This window comes from Pygoscelis adeliae, unplaced genomic scaffold (assembly GCF_000699105.1).
Source record: "Pygoscelis adeliae isolate BGI_AS28 unplaced genomic scaffold, ASM69910v1 Scaffold22, whole genome shotgun sequence".
In the NCBI taxonomy this organism is placed as follows: Eukaryota; Metazoa; Chordata; class Aves; order Sphenisciformes; family Spheniscidae; genus Pygoscelis; species Pygoscelis adeliae.
In genome coordinates this window covers 3,130,650-3,151,034 of record NW_008824350.1, presented here as the reverse complement: position 1 = coordinate 3,151,034, position 20,385 = coordinate 3,130,650, and the positions used below count along the sequence as shown (strand labels likewise).

At 44.1% G+C, this 20,385-nt stretch overlaps 1 protein-coding gene across 1 annotated transcript in view; it reads left to right on the top strand.

The window, feature by feature from the left end:
* Positions 1 to 20,385, top strand: part of TYRO3 (TYRO3 protein tyrosine kinase) — a 37,801-nt gene that overhangs the window by 12,333 nt on the left and 5,083 nt on the right. Inside the window, 12 exon segments of the mRNA XM_009319220.1 lie at positions 1,504 to 1,619; positions 4,521 to 4,698; positions 5,185 to 5,327; positions 6,650 to 6,794; positions 11,029 to 11,158; positions 11,995 to 12,095; positions 13,129 to 13,224; positions 15,570 to 15,650; positions 17,381 to 17,473; positions 18,221 to 18,342; positions 18,653 to 18,762; positions 20,232 to 20,383. Coding sequence (XP_009317495.1) covers positions 1,504 to 1,619; positions 4,521 to 4,698; positions 5,185 to 5,327; positions 6,650 to 6,794; positions 11,029 to 11,158; positions 11,995 to 12,095; positions 13,129 to 13,224; positions 15,570 to 15,650; positions 17,381 to 17,473; positions 18,221 to 18,342; positions 18,653 to 18,762; positions 20,232 to 20,383 — 1,467 coding nt within the window.

Here is a 20,385-nt window from a genome sequence, read left to right as displayed (position 1 = left end):
CCCCTGAGTCCTGGTAACTTGTTAACCAGACAACAAAGACTTTACAGGGTTAATCCATGGCACCATCTATTCCCTGCCACATTCTATCCTCTAGGCCCTCTGTAGAGACCTGGGAGGGGGCTTTGGTCTAAGTATTTCTCCTGCAAGATGGCCCTGTGGCGATGCTGAAGGCAGTATTGTGGTTGTTCTTGGTGCAGTGAGAGACAAAGGTGCTCTCTGGCTGTGTAGAAGATGCAGCTAGGGGAATCCTGGTTTGCAATTACTTTTCCACTGGATACAGCTCAGAGAGGTGGAAAATTTGGTCTGTAGGCAGAGCCTTTTCCTGAGGACCATTGGGTTTTTGAAAGAGGACTCCTGAGGGTACAATTTGTTGAGGTGCTGCAGGAAAAGGATTACTCATGGCAGCAGCGTAGGATTTTTTTAAATGAGCAAAAGGTCAGGAGAGAGGTTAGTATTCATGAAGCTGGTAATTTTTTTAGGAGTGAGGTGCCTAAATAAAAACAGAGTCTCAGGAGTGAAAAAGAGATGGTGAGGGGTATATTGGGAAGAATAGGAAGTAACTATGTGGAATTACAGTGAGAGGAAAAGAGAAGGCAAAGGGAAACATTGAGGATCCTAAAAGGAAGCCAAAGAGCTCAGGTTAATGCAACAACATACTAGAGGCCCCTGCAGTGATGGAGGTGTCTGGTCAGAGCGAGAGCGGAGGGGCAGCGCTCTGGTGCTGCTCTGTGGTGGTAGGAAGCACAAACATCTGATTAAATGGCCAGTCTGGGAATCCTGATTTTGTTCCTGGCTCTGTCCTTAATTTGTAGTGTGGTATCAGCCACGTAATAGGCACTCCCTTTGCCTCGAATTGCCCCTCTATAAAACAGCGAGTGCTTTCTGAGTTTATTCGTCCCAAGCCTGAAGGAGGCACAGCTTTCAGTCCAGGCTCCATCCCAGGGTGTTTCAGGAGGGGTTTGTAACGGACACCTGGAGGCAGCACGTTCACAGCATGAAGCGGTCTACGGCAAATCCAGCTGCAGGGTATTCGGGTCACTACAGCAAACCACCCTTCGACTGGTGCTGGCAGAGCTGGTTTCGGGGGCTGGACTGAGAATCAGGGGAGGGATTTTAAAGCCCTGATTTGGTTCACAATGTAGGTCCACAGGCAATTGTGTGTGCGGGGCTGGGTCATGCATTACAATGGAGGGGGCAGGGAAGAGGGCTGAGTAGCCAAGGTGCAAACATCACACGCTGGCATTGCTATCAAAGAGATCAACTGCTGCCTGTATGCATCAAGCAAGTACGCGGGACTATTAAAGAATGGACGCCAATAGCTTGTTCAATGTTAAGATAATAGTTTCATTCACAACAGTCAGGGACACTCTCTAAAGATGTGATATTGTACCATTTCTGTTAGTGATTTCATTGCATAATTTCTAGCCTCAAGCCTCTGGTATTTTCATGTGAATACCTGCTCAGTTCTGTGTATACTGAAAGGTCTCTTTGTTTCCTTTATAGCCATGCCTCTCCCACCTCTCAATGTAACTGTAAGCCAAGTCACCAGCAGCAATGCCAGCGTGGTCTGGGTGCCAGGATTTGATGGCCGCGCACCTCTCCACTCTTGCACTCTTCAGGTATGGCCCCTTTGGATCGTCCCCTGCCCTGCATGAAGAATGGGACTCCCCTGAGCCGTGACACTGCTTGAGCCATCTTTTGCTCTCCTAACTGCTTTGTAGCAGTGTTTGAATTCTTATTCCACAGTTTTAAAACATGGAAATGTAACAAGATGCAACTCGGCATAAATAGATGCCGAACAGCAGGGCCAGTTTTGAGCATGAAGTGTCCAGTTGAGAATTTGAGACTGGCCCCATTCTCCCTCCCGTCAGGTTATCACATTGGTTGCTTCCTGGCAGCTACTCCATGCAGAGTTGTACGCTACAGTACATGTGAAGGACGTATCACTCTATGGGAAGTGCCCTTGGGTGGCTGCAGGGTGCTCATGTGTCCTGCTAGTGTGGAGCAGCTGGCCCGTGGTAACTTATTCCAGTACAGTGCAGTGGCCTGTGACTCCCATGCCAGCTCGGCCCTGTGCTTTGTGGTGCCGGAGGAAATGCTGGGATCCAGACATACCATGAGCCCAAGGGATGAGGAGCTTGTAAAGTACAGGATGTAGTACAGGAAAGGTGGGAATGATGGAGGCAGGAGACAGATTGGGCTTTTTGATAGGAAGTCAGTCCTGTTTGCATGTTTCAGAGTAATTTTAAGCCCTGCCTCTAAATCTTGATTGGTTTTCCATTGTCAAAGACCAGTTCTGCACAGAAAATCAAGGGTGGTAATATCCTTTAGCTCTGCTGGGTGCTGAGTACTCAACATCTCTGAAAAATTGGACTGCTTCATTAGGTTTCTGGGAACAATGTTACGTGTCCAACTTCAGGCAGACTTAGTTTCTAGCATTGCACAATTAACTGTAAAATCAGATCAAACAGCTGGTAACCGAGTGTCAAAAAGAAATGATGGTTCCTGAAGCAGGCCATGCAAACACAGCTAGGCACGTTCCCCATGGATTTATCTGCCAGGTGTGAGTATTCTACCTGATTATAGCAGCAATGTGAACTGGAGTGGAATTTCTATGGGATGTTGCCAACTATGTAGAAGAGAATTATAAACACAAGGTATGCTGGAAGCAGCCTAGCTAATTTACTTGCAGTCCTCTTTTTATTTGGGGAGGAAACCAGAGATTTCATGCCCTGATGTTTATTCCCTTTCGTAAGTAAAAGAAACCATCATCTTGTTTTAACTCACTGGCAGAAAGAATGCCTGAATATAGCTGGCCCGATCTCTGGATTTTGTTGCTGCTTCTGTTCTTGTTTACAGTAGAAAATGGTTTTCTTCCTCTGTTTTACAATGTGAGTTATCTCCAGTTGGAACAGCCTGTTCTCTGTGGCTTGCGTGCTGCAATGCTAATCACCCTGGGTTTTGAGTTCCCCCTCTCACTTTTGGCAGGGGTGCAGAGGGTGGGACATGTGGAAAAGAGGCTGAATCAGAGCAGCTCAGTTTCCGTCCACTCAGCAGTCTTTCACCCCTTTTCTAAGCCTTTTCTGTTCTGTTTGGAGAGGACGAAGTTTCTGCGTTTGGATCTGGGAGCAGGGTAATTTGGCAATAACCCTCCACTGACAGAAAGCCGTGCTTCCTCTGTCTTCCACACTGAGAGATTTTGTGAGAGACATTGACCCACATTTCCATGTGAAAACACACACGCTCCTGGCTCCCCACGATTGCACTTCTGCTCGGAGCCTCCCAGAAAGAGAAGGAGGATTGAAACTTGGCTGTGGTTTTCTGGCACTCGGGAACTGCAGCGGGTGCCCCAAGAGCACCATGTTCAGACAGGCAGATTGCTTCTGGGGACAGCGCAGGGACTCGCTGTGTTTACTCACTGTTAACACAAGCCATGTTCCAGGGCATAAAGGGGGCAGATGTAAGAGCCCCAGCTCTTCAGGCTGTTGAACAGAAACACATCATCAAACTGACAGGGTTTTACACAAAAGTCTGCTTATTTTTTCCCTGCTTTGGATGACACTGATAACAACAACAACCTACTTTTCTATTAGGGAAACATGAGATTCTTCCTTTTTATTAGCCAAATAAATCAGTGGGCCAAAAGTGTGCGTGACAATGAACAGAAGGGCAGGGAGAAAGGGAGAAAGACTGCTATATAAAGAATATAAAGTCCACATGAGTGTTTCACTTTTGTCAGTACACCTTGCTTTTACTCCCAGCTTTGCTATTTCATATGCACTTGAGAAGAAAGATAGGCTGAGCCTGGGAGCTATGCAGTGATTTCTGCTATTGTCAGTACAAAAGCAGGAACATTGAACCTGTCTGTGCGTTAAAAGCACACAGTGATACCAGATTTAAATTAACATTCATGTTGCTTAAAAGTTCAGATTTGGAAAAAAAAAAAAAAAAAGAAGGGTTGCAGGAGTGGTAAAAAATTTCTTTTCAGTTTAATTTGAAACAGTTTAGTTGAACCAAGCCACTAGTGTCTACCATGTCTTCAATCCACTACAAAACTGAAAATACACAAAGTTCTGAAAAAGGGAGTTGAGAAAAAGGTGACACTAGGCAACAGAGAAGTTGATCTATCGATTTTCATTGCTCAAATTTAGACAAGCCTCAGAAGCCAGCCACTAACACTCAAAGCAACAAGCACATTTAGTTTTCTTTAAAGGAAATAATAATCAACTGTAGAATTTGTAACATAGGTAAGGAAATGTTTTAAAATATGGAACCAAATTTTCTGCTGCTGGAAAATTGTTGTACTGCCAGAGTTAGGAGAGTGATGTCACTTAAACCAAACAAAGGCATGGCTCATGATTCTTAGTTTGACAACTCCCTTTTCAGTATTTTAAAAACCACTGGTACCATATCTATTCTTACACATTCCTAAAGTAACCACGAAATGGATTCTTATCCCTCTGGACCTGTTAGTTATATGGCTTATGGTAACAGTCTTCTCCATTTCACTCTTGGCACAGGTAGCAGAGTCACCAGATGGCCAGGCGGTCTCCACTGAAGTCACTCCAGTGCCCCCCTTTGCCTACGGCGTGCAAGGTCTGAAGCATTCCACCAACTACAGTGTTCGTGTGCAGTGCAGCAATGAGATGGGCAGCTCCCCTTTCACTGACAGGGTTTATTTCCAGACCCTGGAGCTTGGTAAGCAAATAGCAGACAAGAACAGGAAAGCAGTTCTGAATCTGAAAAAGAGATGATGATAAACTTCATTGAACTCCTCCTTGCTAATTCTGAAATGCAGGAAACGTTACACTGTCAGATTGCTTGTCTACTCTAAGGGTCTCCTAACACAAAACAATAATATGCAGTCAAATGTGGGTTAACAGCAGTGATGCATGATACACAAGTTGATCCAGCCACGGGGCTTCTACATGCTGGGCATATGTCCCACTGGCTCTCTGAGATTCTTGTGGTCTCAGAAAGAAACAAGAGACTCTGACCAATCTTATCTTCTCCACTTGAAGCAAACACAGTGCTAGCGGCTTGCAGAAGTTGTCCTCTCCCCTCACACTCTCTCTTCCGGCTGATCTCAGGAAAGAGGGTGAAACTGTCTTTTCAGCCACTTTCAGTGTGGATAGTGCCTTATTTTCCTGCACAGAGTGATTGTGTTCTGTTCCCTGCTTTCAGCTCCAAGCAGCACCCCACAAAATATCCATGTTATCCAAAGAGATCCTGGTCTGATTTTGGAGTGGGAAGGTGTGGCTCCAGACGTGCTGAGAGAAAATGTCCTGGGATACAGGCTGGAATGGATTCAGGATAATGTAACTCAGGTAACAGATTGAGAGGGGGGCTGGGCCATTGGGCACAGAGTTGGAGAATGCTCATATTAAATTTTCTAGGCATTAGGGTCCCTCATCTGTTATCCATACCAGGGGACTAGATTGCTGGCATTGCTTTTGTGTAAATGGATCTGTTCTGATTTGCCACAGCTCCTCAGTATTTGGCCTCAAGATTTAGGCCCATTTCTCCCTTCCTGGCATATTCAGAATTCCTTCACTTGAATGTTCATCTGCAGACAGACCAGTTCTCTGCCGTTCCTTGTACAACAAGGACAACATAGAGAGAATTCCGTTCGTCTCTGCCTCTTTCTAGTGCTGTCCCAAAGGCAGCTCAGACAGTGCAGGATCTGGGCTTTCTCCCTCCTGTGACTGGGACTTGGCTTTTCAAATCTTAGCAGCAAAGGTGTATTTAACAAGTGAATGAGTTATACTGTAAATCACAGAAAGAAGGTTGCGGATTCTTTTATTTCATTTACAATATGTAGGGAGTTGAAAGGACCCTGTCAGGGTAGAAGGCCTTTCATTTGTTCTTCAGCATTGACCTTTCCCAGATATCTATCTGCCTTTGAAGTTCACAGCATTTCTTACGGCTTCTCGCTTCTTAATATGCATTTAGCGAGTGCTTATTAATGATGAACAAGCCTGTAATAATAGACAGCTAGAGGGAAAAGAGACTTACTTCCTTTTTTACATGACCCATTTCATACTAGGTCAGCGTCATTGACTTTGAATGACAGTATTTTGAGTTCCCGTTGAATTTACATTGTGTCAGTGGTGGCAGCCAAATCTTCATGGGTTTACTGCAAATTATGTGTATGAAGAAGATCCACAAAATTACTGAAAATATGTTGGCCTTGCCATGTGAAAATTGGCCATGAAATTCAGAAGCCACGTGGGATTTGGTCAACAAGTTAAAAGAGGCAGACTCCTCCCTTGGATTAAAACTGTCAGGTGCTTTGCAGTATGCTACTGCATCTTTGTGTTTAAACCACAAGAAGGAGGTGTATCTTTTAATAGCAGAAAAAACCACATTTCTATAGCAACTTTCATGGAAGGACCTGAAAGGAGGAAATCATTAAACCTCATATCTTCCCTATGCCCTGGGAAGCTATTAGGAATTTTTGAGAAGAGAAACCCAAGATGACAGCCCAAGTTAGTGGCAAAACTGAGACTAGGACCCAGGAGTCACAACTCCCATCCCTTGTTATAGCACCCATGAAGTACACAGTAATGTTTTGGTTTAGTTTTAAAGGTGAAGTTTTAGACTAGATTCCTTTTAAGACAGCTTACAGTTTGTTGACATTTGTTCTCAGGGGGAGATGATCGTACAGGATACAAAAGCTAACCTCACAACGTGGAATCCTCTCAAAGACCTGATCATCAGGGTGTGTGTGCTGAACTCTGCAGGATGCGGGCCCTGGAGTGACCTCTTCCTGCTTGAAGCCCAAGAGGTCATGGGTGAGTGTCCACTGCCTTCCCTTCACTTTGAGGAAAAAAGTCAGAAGTGCTGGGACTGCTGTTTTTCTCTGACTCTTCTCCTTTCAGTGCTTACAGCTGACTGAGCCACATGGCTTTATATAACAGCACACTTCATCAAGCAGAGTAGAAATTAAATAATATTTAAAGAGCTGATATAAACAAAACAGCTTCTGGCCACTACTGTGTCTTCTTTAACGGGCTTTTGCTGTGCTGTGGAGAGCAGGGCAAGGGGAGACACAATAGAAAAGGTGCAAATGAAGGTTTGAAGTCCTTCATTTAGGCTTAAGCCATTTACAATAGTAAATGTGACAGAAAACTCCTCTAACATAGGTTCTCTTCTTTGATTTAATTTGAAGCCATTCCTGACTAGTTTCAGTTGAGCCTGATTCAAACCATGGACACATGGGGTTTTGTAATGGTTTTACTGAATTGTTTATATTAAACCAGTTTAACTCTCTCCATGGAAAAGCTGAGCTACTGGTAGAAGAGGGAGATGATGGTACAGAAGCTGTACCATGCAATCTGGACCACGTGGAAGGGTTTGTTGAGGGCAAAGAACATGCATGTGTGGGGTGCATTCCTAGTGATAAAGGGCAGTTAGGCACTGGTTTGCTTGCTGCTTGTATTTCACAGTGAATGGGAAATGGGAGTCAGGCTATGGAGAAGGGCAGGATGTTATATGGGGAGATGGGTAGAAGGGAGAGAAGAATGCTGCTCGTGAAGGAAACTGTGAAACAACTAAGAGGAAGATGTTCAGCATAAAAATACGAATTAGTGATAAGAAGTCAGTGAGGATTGATCGTGCAAAAATACCACAGTCTCCTGAGGTTTTGTTCCCAGCACCTGTGGCAGGACGAGGCAGCAATCTCTAATCTGTGGTGCTGACCCATCTGCTGCTGCTTTCTTCCCAACCCATACGTCTTTTGAGGAATCACATGGACATTGATCCCTCCTGATCCCTCCACACTTAGGGATGGCAGGGGGAACCTAGAGTGCAGTTCCCAAGCAAGCAGGAGGTGGGGGATAGGCGCAGAGTAACCAGGAGAGAACTGTAGCCTTACTTGCAGTAGCGCATCTAATGCTGGTTTTAATGTGCACATTACTCAGAAAGGCCCTTTTGGCAACCCAGTTCTTGTGATGAAGTCAGTCCTGATGGTTATGTGTGAGCACACAGTCACTGTGGGATCAAAGCCCTCAAATTATTTAAAGCAGAATGAAGGGGTGCGGAGGTCCAGAACTGACTCAACTAGAGGTTGGGCATCGGTTACATCAATTTTTTTCTCCTGCTTTTTGTTCAGTTATTTTCTGTGGCACCCAAATACAGAGAAAAGTACCTGAAAGGACTAGAAGATCCCTTTGAAAAATGGCAACACTGGCAAGAAGCCCCAGGGAATGTATAGGGTTTGCATTTTACAAGGAGCTGGAATGGGATAATCCTGAAAGCACAAAATGTTTGCTTGTTTTTATTTACAAACCACTTCAAAAAAGTAGCATCAGGAGTGGTGCTTGTTTTGGCCAAATGCTGTCTGAAAGCACATATTTCTTCACAAGCATAACAGGCTGGAAATAAAGGTTCACTGTGGGAACACTGACAGGCCTTGAACAGCAGAGCTGCAGAAAGACTGCAGTTTTGTTTCAGGCCTGGTAGAAAATATAAGTCGCTTCCTTTCCTAAAATAGCAAACTGGCACTGGTTGCTTTATGTGAGAAATGCCAGGGGTGGTTTCTGACCAGCTCCCAGTGCGGCAGTAAGGATGACTAAGCTTGTATAAACTTTAAGTCGTATTTGTCATCACAGCAGAGCTAGTGGGAGCTCCACCCTGCTTATGCAGAGATCTTGTGCACTATTAACAAAGATTATTTTAATATTTTCAGAAACATTCTCAGTAGAAACCTCGCTCTTTCATTGCAGAGAGGAACAGAGTGGTCTAATAGCTTTTTCCTATCCGTAATCTTCACGATTATGTGCAGGAGAAGACTCTTGGATTACGTTCTTTACACACCTTTGTGATAAAAAACCTGCTACAGAAATAAAAGGGGTTCTCTCATCAAAGGACTCCTAAATATTCATTTAAGCTCATCTAATAATACTGTCTTCTCTCTGCTTTGTGCAGTCTTAAGGCATATGCCAGTTGGAAAAGGGGGGTATGGGAGATGGGAGAGAGACAGAGTTGGGGGAGGAGAGGCAACTCGGCCTTTACTTGGGCTGCAGCCATCCTCTCTAGCTCAGTGGTATAAGTGGGAAGCAATGATCTGTGGGGCAGGAGGAGAAACAGTGAATTTCAACATTCATTTCTATTTCTGACACATTTGCTATAAACTGCGGGATGGGCTTCTGATTCCTAGCAGTTTAGAAACAGGGAGAATAATTTAGTTTTGTTTTCATCCATCCTCCTTTTGGAGGGACCCCCAGGAAAGTGACCTAAATCCCTGCTCTCACACCAGGCCAGCGAGCAGACAGACTAGAAAAACAGGCCGAGAGAGGCTTGCCTCACCACAGGGGAAGGAAACCTTATCGTTAACTATCAGAGAGGATCTTTTACATCAGTGTTGTATATTGTTTCTGCCCTGATTGACAGGAACAGCCCAAGTGATTGGCTTGGGAATTGTGGAGAAGGGTGGAGTTACCTTTTATTGTATTTTCATTCCACTTCTGTTTCTGATCCCTCTCCCTCCTCATAAGCAGCCTTGAAGCCAGGTCAAAAGGTGCAGCAAGAGGGAGTATCATAAAACCCAGAGCCTATAAAGCCTTCTGGGTGGGAAAATGTGAGTCACTGAAGGAGATAAGATGCTGGAAAATAGGTGCTAAAGGTCTGATAATTGTTTCAAGTGGAGAAGTACTAGTATGCTTCCTCCATGGTCCAGAATTCTGTTTCCTTAAGCTCTACCTGTTTATTAGACTAACATTGCTTCTTTGAAAACCTGGATGATAAGGCTCAACAATGTAACTAGTAATCAAGCCTTAGAAGCCTTTTACCTGCCAGGACTCTGCCAGTAAGGATGTCTGACTCCTTTTCACGTACATCTATGCAGGTGTTCATCCAAATCTCAGCCCATTAACCTAACATCGCTTTAAGGACAGGTTTACTTATACTCTCATGACATATAACATAATAGGATTACTTACATCGTCAAAGATGATTCTTCCTTAGCTTCTGGTAAAGCACAGTCAACTGCTGAAGGTGGGCAAGGGAGCATGAAGACGAAGGAAGTGCTTAGGGATCTGTTACCTGTTCTTGTTTGCTCTTAAACAATTTGGAGATATGAAGGCTATCCTAGATTTTAATAAACGCATTCAAATTCACATTTAATCTTTAGTAATTGTATTTGGAGAATAAATCTCTCAGGGAATTGGATTAATTCATCTGTTGTTTGCCAACCATAGATTCTTTTATTCATAACCATATTGCTTATCTTCCTTCCCTGGCAGCTTACTCAGATTGGCAGCATCTCCTTTTCTTCTGTAGACAGTTTGTAGTCAAAAGTATACATATTCTGGGAGCAAATATTAGACCAGAATTGGAACCTGCATGCTGGCTAACTTATTTCTTGACTCGCAAGGCACTTTTTAAAATTCACCTTTTCTTTAGTAGAGAGACATTGAGAGGTTACAACCAACCAACACCATTGGGAAGTTACAGCCAATACCAAGTCCCACGGGGTGCTTCTCTTTGTGGGAGGGGTGAGAAGGGAAATGTAAATATTTTCAAGCAGACTGCCATGAGGCAATTGTCTTTCTCTATTGTCTTTCAAAATGTTATCTGGTTGGCATTCAGGCAGTACTTCATAGCCTGTTCAAGGTTCTGCTGGCTGCCTCAAACAGAACAAGGTGAAACCTGCACAGAAAATGCTCATACTAAGCAACCTTTTTGTCTTGAGACTCCAGTTTAAAGCACCCCAGATCATGAGCTCATGTAAAGCAGTATAATCTGGAGCAGTGCCTTTTACTTTCTTGAGGCTCAAAACTAAGAATAGATTCTGATAACTGGATGCATCTGCTTTGCCTTTGCTGTGTGAAACAGCTAGTTTTTTTGATGATTGACTGAGTAGCTGTTTATGCCAAATTCTAGTGTATAGTGATCCACTGTGTACACCAGGTCCAGCAGCATGGCTTTTCTGTTTAAAAGCAAAAGGAAGAAATATCCCAGTATGGTCTGTTTACCATTGACAGTCTTCTATTTCCTAACTGGTGTTTTCTCCATCATCTCCATCAGGTGGCCAGAGACAACCTCCTTATGGGACTTCCTGGGTTCCTGTGGCATTGGGCATTCTCACAGCTCTGGTCACGGCTGTTGCCCTGGCTCTTATTCTCCTTCGAAAAAGAAGAAAGGAAACTCGGTTTGGGTAAGGGAGATTCTCCTTGTGTTGGTTAGAGAGATCTTTGCTTTCTCCTCCAGTGTGGTTTCTGACTCAGTTATTTTTCGGAAAGCATTGTGGTTTGAGTGCTTTTGGCACTTTCTTTGGATAACTGTTTTTTCACAATTTTGGGGGTGACTCTGGATTAGAGACTAGCAGGAAAGTGCCCTACTTTTTCTTCAAAATGAGAACACCAAAAATAGACTAGAAAAAATGTTATGTCAATAGCTGGGCTTTATTAGAATATGGAAATATAAACTAGATCAAGGTAATTCTATAAGTCCTTAGCACTGCTGCTTAAGAGATTCAAAGAGAAAAGACCCACAGGTGAATCATCTTCTGTGTTCTTATGGGCTGGGCCCTTTATCCCATGCTGGTTTTCAGTCTAGCAGCTGCTTGTAACTTCCTGACTGCCCAGAACCCTCTGGATCCCCAGGAAAGTCTCCTTTCCATCACCGCTGACACTCGGCTGTGGGTTGCTCCCTGCTGCAAGCAAGGTTCCCGTTCTTTTCAGAGTCTCCCAGATGTCTCTCACAGCAGCATCTCTGTTTATGTGACTCTTGCAACCTGCCCCAACCTGCAGCTTCTCTCAGGCACTCAGGATGAGTGATTCCCCTCTTTCGGAAGGCTCCCAACCCCTCTAGGTGCATCAGCAAGGCAGCATAAACCCATTGTTCCTCCTCTCCAGCTACATCCTCTTTAACAAAACAGTCCATAGTATATATATGGCAAGGCGTGAGAAATCATCCATACTGTTCAACACTCCCTTTTGGAAGTGAATGGCCCATGTAATCATGGCCCTGTGTGTCTTTTCTGCCTTCTAGCCATGCCTTTGGCAGTGTGGTTGGCAGAGGGGATCCAGCAGTCCATTTCAGAGCTGCCAGGTCTTTCAACAGGGAGGGCCCAGAGCTCATTGAAGCAACATGTAAGTAAAATGACCTGAGTGATTCTGCCTGAGAAGCTGTGTTCATGCATGTACTATGCTCTTTGTTTTCCCTGAAACTGATGTTTTTGGATCAAGAACATGGGATTAATTTACAAGGAGGCTTAGACACTGTGGATGGCAGAGGTGAAAGGCCAGAACTGCTGTTGCCATACCAATTACATAGCACTTGCTAATTACAGCTACAGTCATTGTGTATATTAGTGTATATTCGCCACTCCCCTGCCCCAGTTTCACACTACAGGGACTCCTTCAACTGTAATTTTATGCAACAGTGAGATAAATATGGCTTAACAGTATTAGCAGTATGCTTTAAACTCAATGTGCTGAGCTGTGCTACAAGCATGAACCAATTGATCAGTCTTGGAAGGCCAGGAATTAGTAACTTCTCAAACAGGAGATTGAGTCCCAAGAATGGACAGAGTTAAGATGATCCATTTCTGTCTCCTGGTTCAGCAAGGGTATGGCTCCATGTAGCAGTGCTGCATGGCTGGGTTAGGATGATGCTCCAGCTGCCTTTGACTTTGCTCCCCTGGGTTTAGAGGTCTCTTCGTTAAATCTAGTGACCATAACTGTTGGACATTATGTTACCCTCTCAGCCAGGTACTGTGAGATTTGTACTGTACTTAAAATAGCCTGAGAAAACTGGCGCAGCTGCATCAACTTAAATGAACCTGTTTGAACCAGTGTCTGTCAGTGTCCCTTCTGATTGGATTTTGTCTTCTCAGTGTTATTTACAATTGTTCTGTATTCCTGTTGCTCTTGGTATGTTTAAGGGTGGTGTTATCACACAGTCTCCCTTTCAGTTCTGTTGGTACGTTTTCTTGTGGTTGAAAGTTATTGGCCTCTTGTCTATGGTGAGGCTAGAGGACATGGAAGGGAACTCTGTCTTTTTCAGGTTTTCCTGCTTACAGTATGGGAATCAGATTGGAGATGGAGATTAGAACAGGTGACTCGATGTTGTGACAGAATATTTAAGTATCCCTTATTTGACTGTTCCTTTGTTTTTTTCCAGTGGAAAGTGTGGGGATCAGTGATGAGCTGAAGACAAAACTCAAAGATGTTCTAATCCAGGAACAGCAGTTCACCTTGGGAAGAATGTTGGGCAAGGGTAAGAACCAAAACTGAACGATGCTTTACATTGAAAGTCCCACTTGTGTTACCTTTACTGTTGAGTAGGGAGAAGCAATTATAAGCAGCCTGTTTTCTCTCCTTCTGCTTGTAGATGGCAATTTAAATGGAATTTTCCTTTCTGCTGGGATAAAACATTTCAAAGGTTTAGCATAACTAAGAGGATATTGGCTAAGCCATTCCTGTAATATGGCTCTATAAGTCATGAACTACAGTCTATGCTCAGCTTTCCAAAGTACTGTTGATTCACTGGTGTGTGAATTTATTTCAGAGATTTAAACAAAGGAATATTCAATTAACCTTCTGCCCTTTCTACTAACAAAGTGGTGCTATAGAATTCCTTCCATTTACATAAGCATGCGTCAAGTATTAAATGGGCTGAGACAATACAGAGACAGAGATGATCTACCTCAAACACTCCAACCCCTCAAAAAAAAACGTTGATTCAGTTTCAGATATCCTCAACGTTTGGGGTGGTTTGACTCCAGATTTTAGTTTGGGGTCTTATAGAGGCACATTTGGAACAGGTACTGAATTTTGCTGACATTTGTCCTCATTAGTTCAGGTCCTTAGGAGCTCTTCTGACTGTGGTTCTCCATCTGGATCTCCCATGCAGGTGCTCCTAACATTTCTCTGAGGTTTTCAGTCAGGAGGGATGGCCAGAGTAAAGGTGGGATGCTTCTCACTTAACTTTAGCTAAAAGATTGGCCCAGAAACTCTGTGTGAAAAGAGGGTTTTGAATTTAGATTTCCCAAATGGCAGGCCAGTGTGCTAACCGTTGAATCATCCTTCCCTACTTCTCAGGCTGAAGGCAATCTCTAGAAATAAGTGAAAACATGTAATGATAAAGCCAATAACTAAGAGAGAAGCATAAGTCAGAGGTCATAAGCAAAAGGAAGCTGAAGTATTCGGCTTCCTTTTTCTTTGTAAGACTAGTTTTATTGCAGTTTTCTTTGACCCTTTCCCACTGGGAGCATTCTTCTGCTCCATCCCTCCCAGAACAAATGCATTTCTTTCAGAGCAGGAAGATGACCTTCCTGCAGAAGTGGTCTCAGAGGGCTTAACAATGCTGAGTAATTAAACAGCTGTGTCATCTGTGAGTGTCAGCTCTTGGCCAGTTTCTGGGATCCTGCTTTAACCCTTCTGGGCTGTCCCCATGACAGGTAAAAAACTGGAAATCAGCTGCAGTGGGGCCCCTGGGGATGGCCTTGGGGGGAGGATGCTAGCTGGCAGGATCTGGTCTGTGTTGTCAGCCCCATTCCCCCAACCCTACACTCAGCGTACAGGTTATAAGATGGCATGACTATTATCTTGGGTTCTGCTGACTCTGCAGCTGAGCTCCATAATACGGAAGCAGTACAAAATGCCTTTACTCCTTCCTATTTTCCTCTTTTGTGGTCAGATCCACTGCTCGTGGTTATTGTGAAATAAGCATGTGCCATACAGTAGTGAAGGACACTGGTGAAAAGCTAGTGGAAAGATAATGCTTTTGGGGTACCTGTCCTGAGTACCACATTTTGCTTCCTTCTTTGCAGTACCAGAGTTCCTCATACTAATGCATTTTGGGTGGGTTAAGCAGTTACAAAATTAGCGAGAGAAAATCTAGAGCCAGATCCAACGCAAAGAGGCTGTTATGCCATGGTATAAAGCCATTCAGGCTAAAATAATTTGAAGAGGGTTTGGCCAGTTGCATTTCCTCTTATCTCCCTTAGAGAACGCACCAGGGTAAACACCTTGTCCTCTGAATTAGCATATCACGCATATACAAGTAGGTGTTCTATGTTTTGTCTGGTCAGCTGTGATTCATAGAAGTCGTTCCCTGAGTTTTGAGATAAGGCCTGATTGTGTCTCAGATGGTTGAGTCCTGGCACCATTACTCAGCTCTGACGGCTGTCAGCACTGAAAGCTTCTTCAGCCAACCCATCCGCTCACTGCCCCAGCTAATAGCTCCGTCTCTGACCAGAGCCTCACTCAGACTCATCCCTCATGATACGGCTTTCCCAGAAATGCCTGCCTAGGATCCCAGCTTACACTCTGACTCTGCATCGTCCATCTGGTAGAGGATTGCTTTCTTTCCCTCTTGTTTTCCGTTGCCTTTTGGACTGCCAGCACAGTGGCCTCTGTCTACTGGTAGTGCTACCTCTTCTAGGCACACGTATGCTGAAAGCTGCTGGCTGGAACTGCAGAATGAAAAATGAAGCTGGTAGCTGCATTTCTTATGGTTATTCAGCTTCTTTGCCAGTGACCCCTGGAGTGAATCTGCTGTGAATCATACTTTCTTCACAAGAAGCTGTTCCCTCACTGCCTGCTCTGGTCATTTCACAGGGGAGTTTGGGTCAGTTCGAGAGGCACTACTGAAGCTAGATGATGGCTCTTTCCAGAAAGTGGCAGTGAAGATGCTGAAAGGTAAGTGGGAGCAGGGCTACCTGAAGTACTTAAGAGAAGAGAGCTTGGAAAGATGAAACGCTATCTGTCCTTTTCTCCAGCAAACATCCCTGATGCTCTTTACTCCTCTCTGAGCTTTCCACTCAGCCACTCTACCCATGTTGTCTTCTATCCCTTTCATGTCAGTCTTTTTGTAGTGGAAGCTCTTCAGGGAAGGACCTATAACACCTTAGTTTACTTGTATAGCACCTAGCACATGGTGAGTGCAACCAAAACCAAGTCATAGCTACATCTTCTTCTGTGTATAGAGGATCTCGTTCAGTTGCTTGATTCAACGCAGCACTACATCATGTGACATAGACAGTTCAGACAGGTCAGCTTTGCCCTAATAATTCAGCAGTGAAAGACAGTATTCCTCCAAGCATATATCCTAGAATAAACAGAAGAGTATCTGGGCTGAATGTAGCGACAAGCTAACTCATCTCAGTCAGGCGTATTTGAGTAAGTAGTCTAACTCCCTTCTGATTCATGATCTGAAGAGTGGGCATAACAAGGGCAACTAACATGTTCATCAGGCAGAAGTCTGTAACAAGAAAAGCAATTAATAGATAGGTATAAGTCAAAGCAAGTATGTGCATGTATGTATGTGTATATATATGTTAACCTATGTTATTTTACCCCCATTGCCTGTAAGGCAAAAATTAGCTGTGACTGACTTAAAGCAGAGTCACGTTTGCTTGTCTCGAGCTGAGTTTGGCTGCCACAGAATACCAGTTTGTATTTACATTAGTGTGAGTTCCATCATTTTCTCTGGTTTCAACAATAATCCTAATCGGTTTGCAAGCTGTTTTGTGTAGTCAGGCTGTCTACCTTCAGGCAACTAACTTGGGAACTGTCACCCTCCAGAGGCACCTTCCTTCCTCCCTCCGTTGACTGTAAAAAGGGAATCTACTTTTGTCTTCTGAATCATATTTAAATTACTTGCCTAAAGCAGATAATGTGAATACGCCCCCACAGGTCTAAATCTGATCTTGCAGCAGGACTGGAGGACTCCCGCTAAATTCAGCAGCAGCAGTGGCGGAATTAGTCCACTGGGCTAATTCTTGATTATATTGATATACTTCCATAACTCTGGAGTAGTAGCAATTAGAAATAATTTACTCCAAATTTATGCTCATGTATGTCACTGCTGAATTTGGTCCAAGCTCTCCAGTAGCGTGGTCATTTAAGAAATCTTAGCTCTAGCACCTTAGAAGATCATGCTAAGAGATGTAAAAGAGATGTAAAAGCTTTGAACTTTCATGCCATCCTTATCAGAGATGAATTGGGGTCTGCCGTGCCAGCCAGGGGCTCCAGGCCATCTCCTCAGTTTCCACATTTTCTTTAATTTTGTGTGATGTCTCCTCTCCCCGACATTGTAGTTTAGGTCCTTTTAGCTAATTAATTCTTACATCTTTAACCCACACATGATTTCCATGGCTTCCAATGAAAGTTGTTACTGAGAAAAGAGCTGCTAATCAGGAGGTCTCTACTCTGCTAAGAATCAATTTACCAGATGTCCCTGATGTGTGTTTACTGCCGCTCATCCCAGGAGAAAGTGTCAGGCTCTGCTTTGTTGTAAACTGGCTCATCTAGCTGTAGATCTGAGAGGATGTGCTGTGCCACAAAGAACAAGCTTCTGATAATCATTATCTGTAAAGTCCCTTGGAGCCACCCACAAAGGAGGAAAACTTACAGTCACTTTTTTCCAGCGGACATCTTCACTTCGACTGACATTGAGGAGTTCTTGCGAGAGGCTGCATGTATGAAGGAGTTTGACCACCCGCACGTCACTAAACTGATCGGTAAGCCAGCACTGCTGCTTGTGGTGCCACAGTGCACCTCCCGATCCTGCACAATCCCACACAGCCTCACATGCTCACCCTCACTGCTGTCCAACAGCAGTGCTAGTGCAGCCACCTCTGTGCTGCCTGGAGGCCTGCATATATCAGCATTGCTCCTTCCCAGGCCTAGAGGGAGTTGGAGTATGCGTAAGTGCTCACAACACTTGCCCTCATACACCGGCAATGAGCATCTCATATTTAAGCTATTTCTTCGGTTCTTGCAAATACCACAGAGAGAGTTTGGCTGGCTGAGGCATGTCTGAACTGCTGTGAAATGTGGACAGGTGGGTTGGTAGACAAATAGAGGGAGGGGAGATTGTGCCTTTCCGAAATACTGGGTAAGAAGCAAGCCATTCATGGGTGGGCACTATGGAACATGAGCAATTTCCAGAATGTGGAGATTGCTGTGCAGACCGTGGGGTTTGGGGCTCTCTGGTCTGGAGCGATCCTAGAAACATTTATAGCCAGTCCTGCAAGGAGAGCTGAGAGCCGCTGGGCACTTAGTACTGCCTCTGAAGTAAACAGGGTTAGAGGTATGTTAACACCTCCTGGCATGAAGACATGCAAAGGAGCTTGGAGCATGGAACCAACCTACCAAAACTGCACATTTTCCTCCAGATTTGTAAGAGAAAGGCACAGCATCCTGTAAGATTCCACTTGGGACTGATCTGTTTGCTAAAACCCCTTTGCTGTGTGTGTCTTCATTAGGAGTCAGTCTACGGAGCCGTCCCAAGGGCCGTCTCCCAATTCCCATGGTGATCCTGCCCTTCATGAAGCATGGAGACCTCCATGCTTTTCTATTGATGTCACGGATTGGGGAAAACCCTTTTGTAAGTCTGTCTTACTGTAGAATTCCTTCTGGGAGGGTATGGATTTTCAGAGAATGTACTCAAATTAGTTCAGGGTTGGTCTCCCACAGGCATTGGCAGATGACCAGATTTTGATACCAGAGGAAGTTGTGGGATGTGATGTTGAAGTGTTGAAGTATTTAATTCCATGCATGTTGAAGAGCAACTCCTCCATTCCATCCCCTCCCTATATCCCCCATCCCTGCTCAGTAATCTAGCAGCAAATCTTGCAGTTTTGCCATACATGCTTGAAAGCTTCCAGGAACAGAACTTAAACTGTTATATCTTTCAGAACTTGCCTGTTCAGACACTCCTCAAGTTCATGATTGACATTGCCAGTGGGATGGAGTACTTGAGCTCAAAAAATTTCATACACAGGGACCTTGCAGCTCGGAACTGCATGTAAGTGACCCATGAGTTTTTAGAGAAGAGAAAGACCAGAATGGGTGAGAGAGGGATGAGAAACCTTTCGCATGACAGAAGTGGGAAGGGATCCTGTCTGAGGATGCTGTTCCTTGCATTTAAGTGACAATAGGCATAGGGGAGCCATGGCCATGGTGGTGGGGGTGTGTGGTGGTGGTGGTGGCGCTGGGGGTAGGGAGCAACTCCTAATGTCCCACTGAGCTTCCAAATAGACCCTATTTATAAGGAACTTTTCCATCATTGGTCTGTGCATGTATTTTCATAGGGTTGATTACAATATATGTTTGTAATTAGTCACTCTAATGGCTGTGTTTCAGCACGGGCTATTTGTTCCGCAATATAATGTAACAAACAGGAGAGAATGGGTTTGGCTGTGTTAGGAGAAAGGAACTTTCTTTGTAGCCTGAAATCTGTATTTCTTGCATCTATTTTGAGAACTTGATTATCACAATATAAGAAATGTAGAATTTCCCTGAAAGCTTTTGAAGAATGGCTTATGTAGAGAATGCCTTTAGAAATAATTGCATGGTGAACACACTGTAGGATCCTACATTGCTGTTCTTGTCCCCAAACTGCTTTGTCTACTTTGAAGGGAAGAAAAGTCCTTTTTTATCCTTTCCCCTCTGCTTCTTCCCTGAGAATGGAGTGAGGAACAACCCATTCTGGCATACAGAACTCTGCCTCTGAACAAAACCATGACAACTGGTAAAATCCGCAATGAGACACAGCTTTCCAAAGGCATTTGAATGTCCAGATGTACAGATAGGAGCCTGATAGTCATAATGAAAAATGATGAGTTAGCCTGCTTTGACATTTATGAGAAACACATACCGATTTCCTATTTTTAAACATTTAAAAAAATACAGACTTCCTTTAGAGGAAGCTGAATGCCTATTTCATCATATCTTCTGGGAAAAGCAGGGAGTCCTTTATGAGACCTGGGAGCTTGAAGTCTTTGTGGGCTATCTACCAACATGCCTAGGTTTAAGGGTGACAGAGCAATTCAGACCATTAACCAGGCCTGGAGAGAAGACCTTGCAGATCTAGTTTGAGCAGTTGTAATAGGCAGTCTAGGCAAGCACCTATGTTTTTTGATTGCTTATACAGGGTGTAGGCCTCAGTGGTAGCAATGAGCACTACAGATGTCCTCTGTCAATCTTGGAAACTGCAGGAAGTTTCTGAGTTCACATTGGCTGATAGAGTAGACCATCTGAGCATGGTCATTTCCTTACTTCCTTAGTCCTAATTATCTCCCTGTTAGTCTCAAGGAACTGATCTGAGACCACTAAACTATTTCACATTGGTCATCAAGCAGATGAAGTCATTATCCTTCTGGGCAATACTTGGTGAACTATATACCTCAGTTCCCTGGCCAGACAGGGACATACCTCTTTCTTGCCTGAGGTAGCCAGTAAATGCTTTTCTCAGTCATTAAAACTTTCCCTTAGGTTGGATGAAAACATGAATGTGAGTGTTGCAGACTTCGGGCTTTCTAAGAAAATCTACAGTGGAGACTACTACCGTCAGGGCTGTGCTTCCAAGCTGCCAGTGAAGTGGCTTGCTCTGGAAAGCCTGGCGGATAATCTGTACACAACACACAGT